General features: G+C 44.1%; 1 protein-coding gene across 6 annotated transcripts in view; it reads right to left on the bottom strand.

The window, feature by feature from the left end:
- LOC146895486 (NXPE family member 3-like) overlaps positions 1–12,455 on the bottom strand; it is a 78,307-nt gene that overhangs the window by 18,637 nt on the left and 47,215 nt on the right. Inside the window, exons 1-3 of one of the 6 annotated variants that reach the window (XM_087903392.1) lie at positions 9,070–9,156; positions 5,574–5,639; positions 2,615–2,914 (exon numbers count right to left, since the gene is read on the bottom strand). In XM_087903392.1, coding sequence (XP_087759518.1) covers positions 2,615–2,671 — 57 coding nt within the window. In that variant the 5' untranslated portion in view covers positions 2,672–2,914; positions 5,574–5,639; positions 9,070–9,156. Of the gene's footprint in view, positions 1–2,614; positions 2,915–5,573; positions 5,640–6,787; positions 6,872–7,552; positions 7,630–7,742; positions 7,883–9,069; positions 9,157–12,455 lie in introns of those variants that run through there. The other 5 variants (XM_087903391.1, XM_087903393.1, XM_087903395.1 and 2 more) reach the window with 5 other exon arrangements.

The following is a 12,455-nucleotide window of genomic DNA, read 5'->3' as shown; positions in this document are numbered from 1 at the left end:
TCTGAGGCTAGCCTGAACTACAAGAGCTAGTTCCAGGACAGGTTCCAAAGCTACAGAGAAACCATGTCTCAGGAAAAAAAAAATAGACCCGAGTTCTATTCCTGTCCTGGCACAGCATGTACTTCCGTGACTAGCGCCGCCGGCTGGGCGGCCTTCAGAACGACCCTCACATACAGTCTCCCACTGTCCACTGTACATCCTCGTAGAGTAGTAGGCCAAAAAAAAAAAAAAAAAAAAAAAAGAAAAGAAAGAAAGAAAGAAAGAAAAAAAAAAGGAATTTGAAAATGGATGCGTTTCATTTTGTAGAATTTGGGAAGCTGAAATATGCATGACACACCACGGGTACATATTCAGGATTTCAATGGGAAACTGCTTTAAGTTCTGTAAAGTCTGATTATGTAATTATACATTTATTAGAAGTTATGGCCATCATAACAACTCCTGTACAAATAAAGACTGATAATGCCTCAGCAGATGTCTCTGTCAAAATGAAATAGTTTTTACATATTACAACATAAAGGATATTACATGAATACCACACATTCCGACAGGGCAAGCAGTTATAGAAAGATCTAATCTCACACTAAAAGAAATACTTAATAAACAGAAACAAGATTAATAAACAGAAAAGGGTAATAAAGACCCCCTTTTAAAGAACCCTTTCTACACAGTCCATCAGAGGCTGGACCTGCCTGCTGCCACATAGGCCGAAAAATTCATCTTGGAGTGCCCAACCTCTTTCTTCATCCTCCTCACACAACACAGAACACCCAAGTTTGATTAAGGTGACTAACAAGTGCATAGACAACTTCCCAATGGCTCCACCACTGAAGGAAATCTCCTCCTCTCCCCGCAGAGTCCATTAAACAGCCTGTAGATCCAGGGAGAGGGAAGCCCTTCTGAACTGCCTGCGCTACAGGGATTACTTTTACGTTTGTTCTCCCTTTCTTTGGGCGTTTTTAAGACAGGTCTTAGGAACTGGCCTGGAGCTTGTTCCATAGGTCAGCCTCCAACTCATAATTCTCTTTCTCTGCCTCCCAAAGTCTGGGACTCCACATGGAAGGCTACCATCTCCGGCTTGCCTGGGTTATAGTCACGTAGACGTGTGTCTTTAACCTCTTTGGACATTAGATGTATGTTAATGTGCCTTTAACGTCTTTGGACATTGGATGTATGTCACAGCGTAACTCCTTTCAGTACATGCAAAGGAGTGTAAAGGTTGAAGGGAGGGCACACAACACGAAATTGCTATGGAAATGAAATCAGAAATCAACATTGTTGGAAAGAAGGAATTCATTTTTTCTTAATCCTTTTCACTCATTTATTTCTCTCAGAATCATGTCCAATTTGTCTTCTCATATTTCAAATTATACATTTTCTAGAAAAGGTAAGAAACCTATACTTTCATATCAAGAAAAAACCCCAAAAAAACCTTGCTGCTTAAATATCAATAACAACATCCTGTGACCTAAAATTTCACTTTTGACAGACAGTCAGGAAGAACTTCCTCCCAAACAGTCTAGACTTTTTTTGTACACAGCTTCAAAGAGGAAACACTAGATCATGCTAAACTCTTTTTCTTGCTTTTGCTCCAGGAAGGGTTTAGTTTTTTTCTTATTTACAGTGTCAGTCATACACATATGCAATGCATACGGACCATATTCACCCCACTGTTGTCTACCATTCTCTCACTCTCACTGCCCCCTTTACCCACCCAGTCCTGCGCGCGCGTGTGTGTGTGTGTGTGTGTGTGTGTGTGTGTGTGCAAGACCTTTTCTGTTCCCTGACTTTATTTTCCTCCAGGCCAAAAGCAGAAACAGACACCAAAAGACTTTGTTCTCTTAAACTAGGACAGAGAGAACAACATCTTCTAAAGTCAAGAGAACTGAGAACTCGAATTGCTGATGTGGAACAGGGCCATGACCGTCTTCATCAGAGACGCTGTGGTGACAGGCAAGCCAGCCTCAACAAGAGCCAGGCAGTCTCTAGACTTTTGCCTGTGGAACAATGACTGGGGGAGGGTTGTTAGATCCTCCCCTGGAATTCAGCTGCCCCCACCCTGAACCTTTTCCAGTTCTCTGCAGGTCTGCTCCAGCTTCTCGCGGTGTCTGGAGGGGCTGGAACATGCAGAAGGTGGCAGCTGGAGCAGGGAGAACTCCATTTATGCAGCTATAGGGAAGTTGTTTGTGGAGCCCATTTGTTGATGTGTTTGTTCGGAGATTATATGTGCTCCTTAAGTAAGCCCAATAAACCCCCTTATTAAGCTATCTAGACTTAGGTAGAATTGCTCTTTTGTCTGTGGCACTGCCCTACCTCGGAGAAGCAAACATCTGGTCATTTCTTCCCAGCCAAAGCCCATATACTCGTTCCTATTTTTTCTCCTTGGGGACTTCCTAAAAACTTCTGACTTTAGATTCCCTGATGACACCAACACACAGCTGCTCACACACTTCTTAGATGATGCTCTCCCCTGCAGCTGATGCTCCCAGATGTCTCTCATGGGTGGGAAGAGGAAGAATGAGTGCTTCCCTCAGTCCACTCTCCAATGTTAAAGCATTAACCAATCCAAACACAGAGAAGCAATGATGATATAAGAGGCAAGGAAAGTACTTACCAAAATCAGAACGATTAACCCCACAGTCAAGGTCTTGTAGCTCTTGAATTGCCCCATGGATAGATCCGCACGGTGTAGACTCTTGTGGAACTGTCAGTAGGACTCCAGGTATCTCACACAGCATCAGGAGTTTAAGAGGCCCTCCCATCGTAAAGGAGCTTATTCACTGTGTTCAGTTCCAATTTCCGTGAACACTTTCACCTTGTGTATATTATTACATGACATCAAATAGAGGGACACGGAAATAACCGCAGCAATGGCCATTAGTGGGGAGGTCAGGCTGGCTTCATAACCTAGGTGCTAAAGTAGAATTCAGGTGAAAAAACAGGATTTTTTAAAATTTACGTATGTACTTCTATGTGGTAAGACTCCTGGCTCCCAGTGAGTGAGTGGAATGTGTGCCCAATGATTGTTTGTTGGGGAGCAAAGATCCTTGGACTCAAGCTGCCCTGTGGCCCTTACCAGTGCCTTGTCAGGCAGAACACAGATCAGCACCAGATCCAACACCTGGGTCTAAGATGCGGAGCTGGCAGGTGTGTGGGGATCTCCTCTGCCCTTTGAAATATGGCTTAGCTGTGTCAGAGGTTAGTTTTTGTTTGTTGTTTGTTTTCCCTCACAGACAGATTAACACAATAGAGACTGATCAATGGTCCCTTCATGGGGAAAAAAAATTAATGGGCCCAACTTCTAGCAGACAGTTGCAACTAGGACACAAAACACGTAAGCCTGGGCTGATTACATTTCCTGAGTTTTGGTCAGTCATCATATGGGTGCATTCTCCCCTCCTGCTTGTCTAATCAATACTGAAATGAGTGATGAACTTTCATTTTAACTAAACGAATGAGCAAAATTTAGTCATAGCTCCTCATCTTGTACAAAGCGACCACCTTCTAATTGTTTAGGGTATATTATTACTCAACAACAACTTCACCACCATTGTTTCAGCTTAAAAGTTCCCAAACGGTGTGCCCTCGGTCACTCACGGCAAGTTTTGGGCCATGTAAATAGGGAACGTCCTTATCTGCCTATAGCTGTGAAGGATTTGGCTCTGCTCCCTAAGTGGCTTTCTGGGGAATCTCAGTTCAATTCCATAAGAAAAATAATACCCGAAGCAGAGCGGGTTCCTGGCTTATTAAACAATGCTGCTGCTAAAGGGGTAGTTCATTGAATTAGTTCCTCACTTAGCAATCACTTATCCTTCTTTCTGCCTCTTCACCTGCTGAAGTTATGTACCAACGAGGTGTGGAAATGTATACAATTAACAATTCTCCTGTATGTAAATTTATAACTCCTTATTTACAAGAAATTACAGACTTAATAATGATGGGAAAGACAGATCTTAAGCAACTCACTAGTAAAAAGCCTGTAGAAATAACTGTGCCACCAAACAAAACGCATGTTGTTTATTTGTTCCCCAGTGATAATAATCGGCAGATGCCATAGCATGTTCCTCCGATCTATAGATAATCAGTATCCACAAGATCACCAATTAAGATATTTTAAAATGGCTCATGGGTATTGTTTATAACTATCACTAAAAATCCTGTAGAGATTGGTTACATAATTTTACAGATGGCTCTTTTTTATATACATGCTCCACAATCCTTCCTAACTTGGCAGAAATGATTGTGCGTATAGACAGAGTGGAATGGAAGGATGGAAACATTTGGAATAAGGTCCTCGACGCTGGAGTCCAGCAAAGAGAGAGTTAGAATGGATGGCTCATGAGCAGCTTAAGGGAGAAATGGAAGAAAGCTTTAGTGTGCTCTCTCCTTCAGTTGAGAATCCTTGCCTTGAAAATAAAGGGATAAAAAGCATCCAATCTTATTCAGACAGGTCATTAATACTGAACTGCTGGGTCCTCTGTCTCTAGAGAGCAGGATGAGTTGGCCCAGGAGGAAAGCCAGGAACAGCATTGTTAATGCCAGCAAGAGGCTGCTGCAAACAGTCTTGTCTGTTTTGAGACTATAAATGCCTGGTCAGCTTACACATCCTTTCATGGGTGTGCTCTCAGCAGTGGCAAAGTAAGGACTTGTATCCTGTCCTTGACATCAAAAACAGGTTTTTTCATTTTAGGCCTTTTAGGCACAGAGCATCCCAACTACCCAGATTCCTTTGTGTTATGACTACTACAGCGTCATTTACTAAGTTCATACTTTTGTACATCATAACAAATAGTTCAGAATGACAGTTAAACAGTCTTGGGGTAGGTTTAAAAGGGAAAATAATAGCAAACTGGAATCAGAAAAGATCCCCCCCCACACCAGAGGATCAAGGAATGCAAACACTATTACATGTCTGTCAAATTCCCTTGGAGGCCAAAAGGAGTTAAACCCAAAGTGCAATCAATAGGAGTTAGATTCTTTCAAAGTTTTCACCTTAAATTGTTTCTGGTACTGCCTGAGAATTCGTTTCATCGACTGCCTACAGACGGTGGTAGCACCTCGCGCTCAGCTCTTCCTCCAAGAACTGCTGTGCTTTGGTACTATTCACACTTTTATTTTGTTTACAGCATCAGCTGGATATAGTCTTCTTCTTTTCCTTTCTTTCTTTCTATCCTCTTCAAGACAGGGTTTCTCTCTGTAGACCTGGCTGTCCTAGAACTCCCTTTGCAGACCAGGCTGGCCTTGAAGGCATAGAGCTCCATCTGCCTATGCCTCTCAAATGCTGGTTTTAAAGTCAGTCACCTCTACTGCCCAGATGATTATATACTTTGATGCTTATATGAGAAAACACAATTGTTTTCTTCTTCTGAATTTTATGTGATTATTTATAGGTACTTCTGAGTATGCTGTTACCTTGTAGAAGAGACTTCTTAAGTTCAAAATTGAAATTATTTGAATTTTAAAGCTCCCAAATCTTATAACCTGTCTTAGTTAGAGTTACTATTGCTGTTAAGAGACACCACGACCGCGGATACTCTTATAAAGAAAACATTTAATTGAGGGAGCTTACTTACAGTTTCAGAGGCTCAGTCCATTATCATCATTTAGCGGAGGGGGCATGACCCTGAGAGTCCTACATCCTGCGGGCAAAAGGAAGTTGACTGACAGTCACACTGAGGGAAGCCAGAGCAAAAGAGACCTCAAGCTACCCCTACAATGACACACTTCTTCACACAGGGCCATACCTACTACTAGTACTACTTCCTTTGGGGGCCATTTTCTTTCAAATCACCACATAGCCTTAGGTTTAAATCTTTAAAAGTTAATGATCATTGTTAATCAAGTGGACTTTTCATTTTTTTACTTTTGTGCTTTGTCCTTGGTCTAATATGTGACCAGACCCAGGCAAGGCAGGAAGTTAGGGGAGGCTCATGAGAGCCCATCCTCTATTAAAGGCATTATTTTATACACTATTTCACACTTGCAGTCGTAATTAGTAGTAAGGTTCTCAAATCAGCCTGACATCTGAAACTACAGCTGTCTGTGTCTGTGTCTGCTGTCAGGTGTCAGAGATCTGTGCTGGGATGCACTACAGGCAAACACAGTGCCTCTCCCTAGCTAGTCTCTGACTGAGCACGGCTCCAGGTGTGGCATGGGGCCCTGGTGGCTCCAGGAAAACACCACTGTGTCATATCTAGAATTTGACTTTGTCACATAGACATTTAAGCATTTCTTTTTATGATTATTATTACAACTAAAAATTGATAATGGCTTTGCTTATACTAGCAAACTCTTTGAAGACTTTGGCAATTTATGAAATATTGGTCATGTTACTAAAATCCCTTACTATCCACAAGATGAAGCTATGTGAAAAACACTTAACTGGCAAAATTTAAAAAATAAAAACTGGTTCTATATGCCCATCCCAATCCCCACATACTATGCTACATTCAACTCTGCTAACTTTCAGTCTTCACTTTGAAAGATCATGCTTTTCTGCTTCCCCAGAGCCAGACACAGCCTAACGTATAAGAAAAAAAAAACCCTCTAGAAAGTAATCGATGGAAAGGGCCTGATGTTCCTCTAATAGCAAGGTGAGATTATATTTACTTCTTTCCAGAAAATGAACAAGGTCTCAAAATGGCTCCCACTCTCATGCTTCTGACCAGGACAGCCTCCCAGAGAGCACTGGATCAATGAAATATCCCAAGGCAGACAACAAACCTATCAAGAGGGATGTCCCAAGGGGAAGAGTAAGCTGAGAGCTTGAGGAGACATCAATAGTCACCTAACCCCACATGGTCCTGCAGAACCTCAACAGCTGCTAGTCAAACAGTCTGCTCTTCCAGGACAGGGCCAGCACCCCAGCTTTCCTGATCCCCATCCCCAACGATGACACCTCAGTGCAAACAGGAAGTAGTTGTATAGAAGATTTCATCAACCCTTATCTTTATCGATTATCAGCAAAAAGGCTGGGATGTAAGGTTTCAAACAGAAAAACGGCTGAGGTGTCTACTTTGTAAAGATACATGAAAAAGAAATCTACCTATCAGTGGGCCCTGCCAAGGTATGCCAGGCCTTGAACAACAGAGTTAGTGCAAGAGGTTTATTGGAAGAGGGAGGAAGCTGGGAGTGAAAGGCCATGTCAGGATGGGGACATGTGAGAGTCAGGCAGACAGACAGACAAGGGGAAGAAGAGAGGCAAGAGAGGAGAAGAGGCAGGGGAGGGAAGAAGAGACAAGAAAGGAAAGAGGAGCCAAGAGTGGAAAGAGGAGGCAAAAGAGCAAGCTGTGCCTGGCAGGCACTTTTGAGGGGTGCATATGTCGCCTAGCTGACATGGAAAGGCACCTGGGTCCTGGCTTACCTGCTTTGGAGGCAGACGCAGGCTGCTGCTGTAGTAAAAACTAACATACTTAAAGTATCAAAGTGAACCTGGGCTCCAGGTTCTCCCTGTATTCCTCAGTCCCTACCTGTTACATGACACTCCTGGTTGGCATATCCTACCCTCTACCCTAAACATCCCCAAATCAACAAATCCTCAGCTCATTGTTACCACAGAGATAAAGTTGGTTCCTGAGACCCACAGCGAACTGAGAGGGAGAGTGATGGGAGTTTGGGGGCCTCCATTTGGACTTGCACCCACACCACGGGCTTCCTGAGGAACGAAGACAGGAAGGTCCGTGATGTGTCCCCATACTGTGTCCTCCCCCATGGCTCTGCATTTCTCTGGCTTCTCCACTTACTTTTAAAGTCACAGAGGGTCAGCAGCGATGAGAATAAGACCAGGGCCTTGACCTAGGCCACATCTGTTTCAGGGAAGGCCCGTTTGTTCCTGTTCTCGTGGCAGACGGGTTTTTACTTTCACATTATCAGCAGTTAGAGTAGTGGCTCCCACAACCTAGCCCTATTTCATTTCCTTTTTGAAGGGCCTTGTGGTAGTCAACTCAGGGTGGGGGAGGTTTCACCCACTTAAATTTACAGTATCAGGATTTGCTTGCCACTTCCTGGACCTGCAATGGTGGGGGACGCTGCAGGGGTTACTGCCATCAGTCAGCTCTTGGTCTCAGGGATAGGAGGGTGCATGGCTGCTCCTGAGGCATCCAGCCTTACCCAGGGAAGGGGCAGGGGATGGAGCTACTGGAGAATGCAAGATCTTACATTCAGGAAAGCCACTGGAGACATCCAGGAGCCAGCCTGAACGACCCAGCACACTCTCATTACATGCTGAAAACTTTTTAAGTCCCAACAAACCTCTCTGCCGACACAATAATCCAAATCAAACCAAATTAGAAAAAGCCCAGGTATAATGGATGTAGGTGCTCTGGGATGGCCTTCCAGGACCCCCAGGGACGGAGACTGGGAGTAAGACTTGAAAACCATGTGCTCCTTCTCTGGGGGACAGTTTAAATAGCCCGAAGGAGTGGTCTTGACCCTCTCTGGGGAGGGGTCACCCTTGGTGGGCTTTTTTGAAGGTGGAGTCTGTACTGTGGCAACTCCCAGGGGAGGGGCCTTGCGATGGAGCTTTCCACTCAAGCATTCAAGACTCCTTGGATGTATGGGTGTCAGGGCTGGGGTGAAGCCTTAAGCCAAACACATACTAGCAGTTCGTAGTTTGAGTCTGCAGCCCACTGTCCCTCCCCAGCTCCTGTACCATATCCACCCAGAAACCCAAAGAGAGGCTTCCCTTGCGCCTTGTAGAGCTCTGCTTGTTGGCAGCCGACTTCGAGCTGCTTAGACCTGAAGCGTGGTCGCCTGAGACGTTTTGTTTATCTCCTCCATCCTGCTGACTCCCATTTTCTAATCAGCTGACTTCCCTCAGCTGCCCTTACCACCATCTACCCATTTATGTCCTTATCTGCTGGGAAGAGTGAAGTGACAAGTTGGCTGGCTTGTCACCCCATGTCGCCCTTGGCTTCACTGAAGCAGCCTAGGTAACCCAGACAACACATGGCTCACTCCTTCACTCGCCTGTAACATGAAGGCCAGCTTGTTGGAGTTTGTGTCCTGCCCAGTTCTTGTAGCTTATATTAACCTATTATTCTTATCTATGTTAGCCACATGGCTCAGTACCTTTCTCAGCCGGGCAATTCACATCTTCATTCTTCGGTGATCTGGGCAGAACTGCGGAGGGAGCTTCCTGCTTCCCAGAATCCTCCTGTTATCATGGCCACGCCTCTGTTCCTGCCTGGCCAGTCAGCGTTTATTTAAAACATGATTGATTGACAGAATACAGACATATCTTCTGCACCACTTCTCTCTCTCTCTCTCTCTCTCTCTCTCTCTCTCTCTCTCTCTCTCTCTCTCTCTCTCTCTCTTTGTTTTTTGTTTTTTGAGACAGGGTTTCTCTGTGGCTTTGGTGCCTGTCCTGAAACTAGCTCTTGTAGACCAGTCTGACCTCCAACTCACAAAGATCCACCTTACTCTACCTCCCAAGTGCTGGGATTAAAGGCATGCGCCACTACTGCTGGCTTCTCTCTCTTTTTTTTTTAAACAAAGGAAATATTCATAGTCCATTTGTTGGGAATGTGGGCGTAGTATTCCAGGCTACTTCCGGCTGGTTGGGGGTGCTGATAATCTTATGGAGACCTAAAGAAAATTTAGAATTATCACCAAGTCCTGACTGGAGTATCCTCTGAGTCCTGATCATCTCAGGCAGCAGTCTTGAATCTGTTCTGGATGTAGAACTTAAACATCCCGGCCATCTGTTCCTACTAGAGATTTCTCAGGTAATCTTCCTTGATGAAACCTGATTTTTCTAAGCTCAGAATGAATCCACAGCCTCTCATTTCCTGTGGAAACAAAAGCAAACCCTCTTCTCCAAAGTAACATACCTTTTGACTTCAATTTTGAAGCCAAGGTATTTTCAAAATACCTATCTTGGATTAATTCAGCAGCATTTATAAGCAAATATCATTTAACAGCTGTTGCTCCTTCCTTAGCATTCAAACAATTCAAAGAGAACATAATAGCATACAGTATCAAGCTTCTCTGTGTATTTTCCATCTTTATGTAGCTTTACTTTAATCTGTATTTCCTTTATTTTTACTTTTAACTTTTGAATTTTTGAGACAGGTTCTCTGTGTATTTTTGCCCTGGAACTCCCTCTGTAGACCAGGCTATCCTTGAACTCACAGAGATCCATCTGTCTCTGTCTCCCTAGTGCTGGGATTAAAGTTGTATGCCACCACACATTGAACTCACAGAGATCTGTCTGCCTCTGCCTCCCAGGCATTGGGATTAAAGGTGTGTACTACCACACCCAACTTTCTTTCTTTCTTTCTTTCTTTCTTTCTTTCTTTCTTTCTTTCTTTCTTTCTTTCTTTCGGACTTTAACCTTTAGCCTGCATTTTCTGCTGCCGCTGAAAAATAGCTTTTATCAACACCATTTAAGTATTTTGTGGCAGAACCTCTTAAAAGAGCTGCAAGATTTTGCAGCTAAAGCTGAGTGAGGAGGCCTCTCTTAAATGAGAGTGCTTGCTTGCCTCTAGCAAGCAGAGCAGACCTGAGAAATTGCGGCTACCAAGAAAACATGCCTTACTCTATACTTTTCCAAACTTTCTTAGGCTTTCTATGGATGCAGTTATCCACGTGGGCGACATTCTTCAACATGAAGGCCGGGTTGTCGGGGTTTATGTCCTGCCCAGTTCCCCACAGCCGACGAGCCCCAAAGAAAATCATACAGAGATCTTCATAAGCTATAAAACTGATTTGCCCATTAGCTCAGGCTACTGTTTAGCTCTTGTAGCTTATATTCACCCATTATTCTTATGTATGTTAGCCATATGGCTCGGTACCTTTCTCAGCAGGCAGTTCAATCTTGCTTCTTTGGTGATCTGGGCAGAACTGTGGAGGGAGCTTCCTGCTTCCCAGAATCCTTCTGTTCTCATCGCCCCGCCTCTACTTCCTGTCTGGTTGACCCACCTATACTTCCTGCCTGGACAATCAGCATTTATTTAAAACATGAGTGACAGACAACAGACAATTCTCCCACACCACTCGCCTACCCCTATTTTACTTGGAGCTAAACTTGACATCTTTCTGACATGTTCCATCCCCTTCTTGCCTCTCCCCACCCCTATGTGGTAGCAGGCTATGTGCTGAAGATTCAGGGCCCAAGGACAAGTTGGCCCTTGCCTGTGAATTCTGTCACAGAGGCAGTGAATGGCCCCACAAAAATTGTTTTTCTTTCATCAAGTATTGTGCAAGGCCATTTACAGAATGCCACAATCTGGCCAGGGTACCTTCGTGCACGGGGTGACAGGTGATCCTATCCAAGGTTTAGAACATTGTGTACTGAGAACCTGAATCCCAGGTCTGCCCCAGAACCCAGCTTAGTATCTGAGTACTGTCTTGCCACTTCACCCTTGTCTCTCCAAGCATAAAAACCAACCCTCATAGATGCCAACCAGAGTGGCCTCCAGGCCATTGCCCCACAGTTCCCATTCTGGCCAGCATTCTCTCCATTCTTTGGTCTAAGGTCCAGAGGACATTTCTGACAGAGGCCTGCTGTCATCAGTGAATGTGATAAAGCTGACTTACCTCAGAGAGGCCAAGCCATGTAGGCCACAGGAACTTTGAAAGTTCTCATAAGAAAGTTAGAAAAGTTTTGAAAGTTCCCAGCACCTTCCATTGAAGTCTGCAAGGATAATTAGTAAATTAACTGGTTGGAACTTCTGAAACTGTCAAGCATTCAGAATTATTTAATGCAGTCTTTAGTCATCTTATTAGCTGTTAGGTTTCAGACCTGGGGCTGAGATGTCTGTCCATTAAGTATCAAAGTGGACCTGACCACTAGGTTCTCCCTGTATCCCTTAATCCCTATCTATCACAGGGCCTTCCTGGCTAGCTTACCCTACCCCTACCCTAAATTCTAGCTCAGGGGCTCGGCTGCCCTTCCCCAAGCTTCCCTTTCCTATATAATCCAACAATTTTGTCTATCTAGTCCTTTTCTTCTACTCTCTTTTGGGCCTTCTGGCTGCTGCACCTGCTTTCCCTCTTCCCTTTCTCCCTTCTCCTCCCCTCATCTCCTCACATGACTCAGGATCATATCTACTCTGGACTTTTCCATGTGTTCCTGCCTCTGGGTACTCTCACATATCTTCATTAAACTTTCTCCTCCACCACTAAAAAATAGGAAAGAAATACACAAAATCTCTCAAGTCACCATCGTGGTTAAGTTGGTGTTCCCTTTCCTTGATGCTTTGTTAGCTATTCTTATCATTCTCTTATGCTTGCCTATATTAATTAGGCTAGCCATTCTGGTAATGCATTCAATCTTGGACTCCATTATAGCCATTGTTTCTTCTTTAAAAGTTAGAATGGAGGGGATGTTGGGAGCACAAAATGTCCTTGTGCTCACAAATAAACACTAGGGAAACCGGGAATGTTAGACACCCAGGATTACCTCTTTAATGGAAGAGAGATGTGATATAGGATTACCTCCTGTATGCTGTGAA

The sequence above is a fragment of the Myodes glareolus genome, chromosome 2 (assembly GCF_982192425.1).
Source record: "Myodes glareolus chromosome 2, mMyoGla1.1, whole genome shotgun sequence".
Taxonomy (NCBI): domain Eukaryota; kingdom Metazoa; phylum Chordata; class Mammalia; order Rodentia; family Cricetidae; genus Myodes; species Myodes glareolus.
This window is presented reverse-complemented; position numbering and strand designations above follow the sequence as displayed.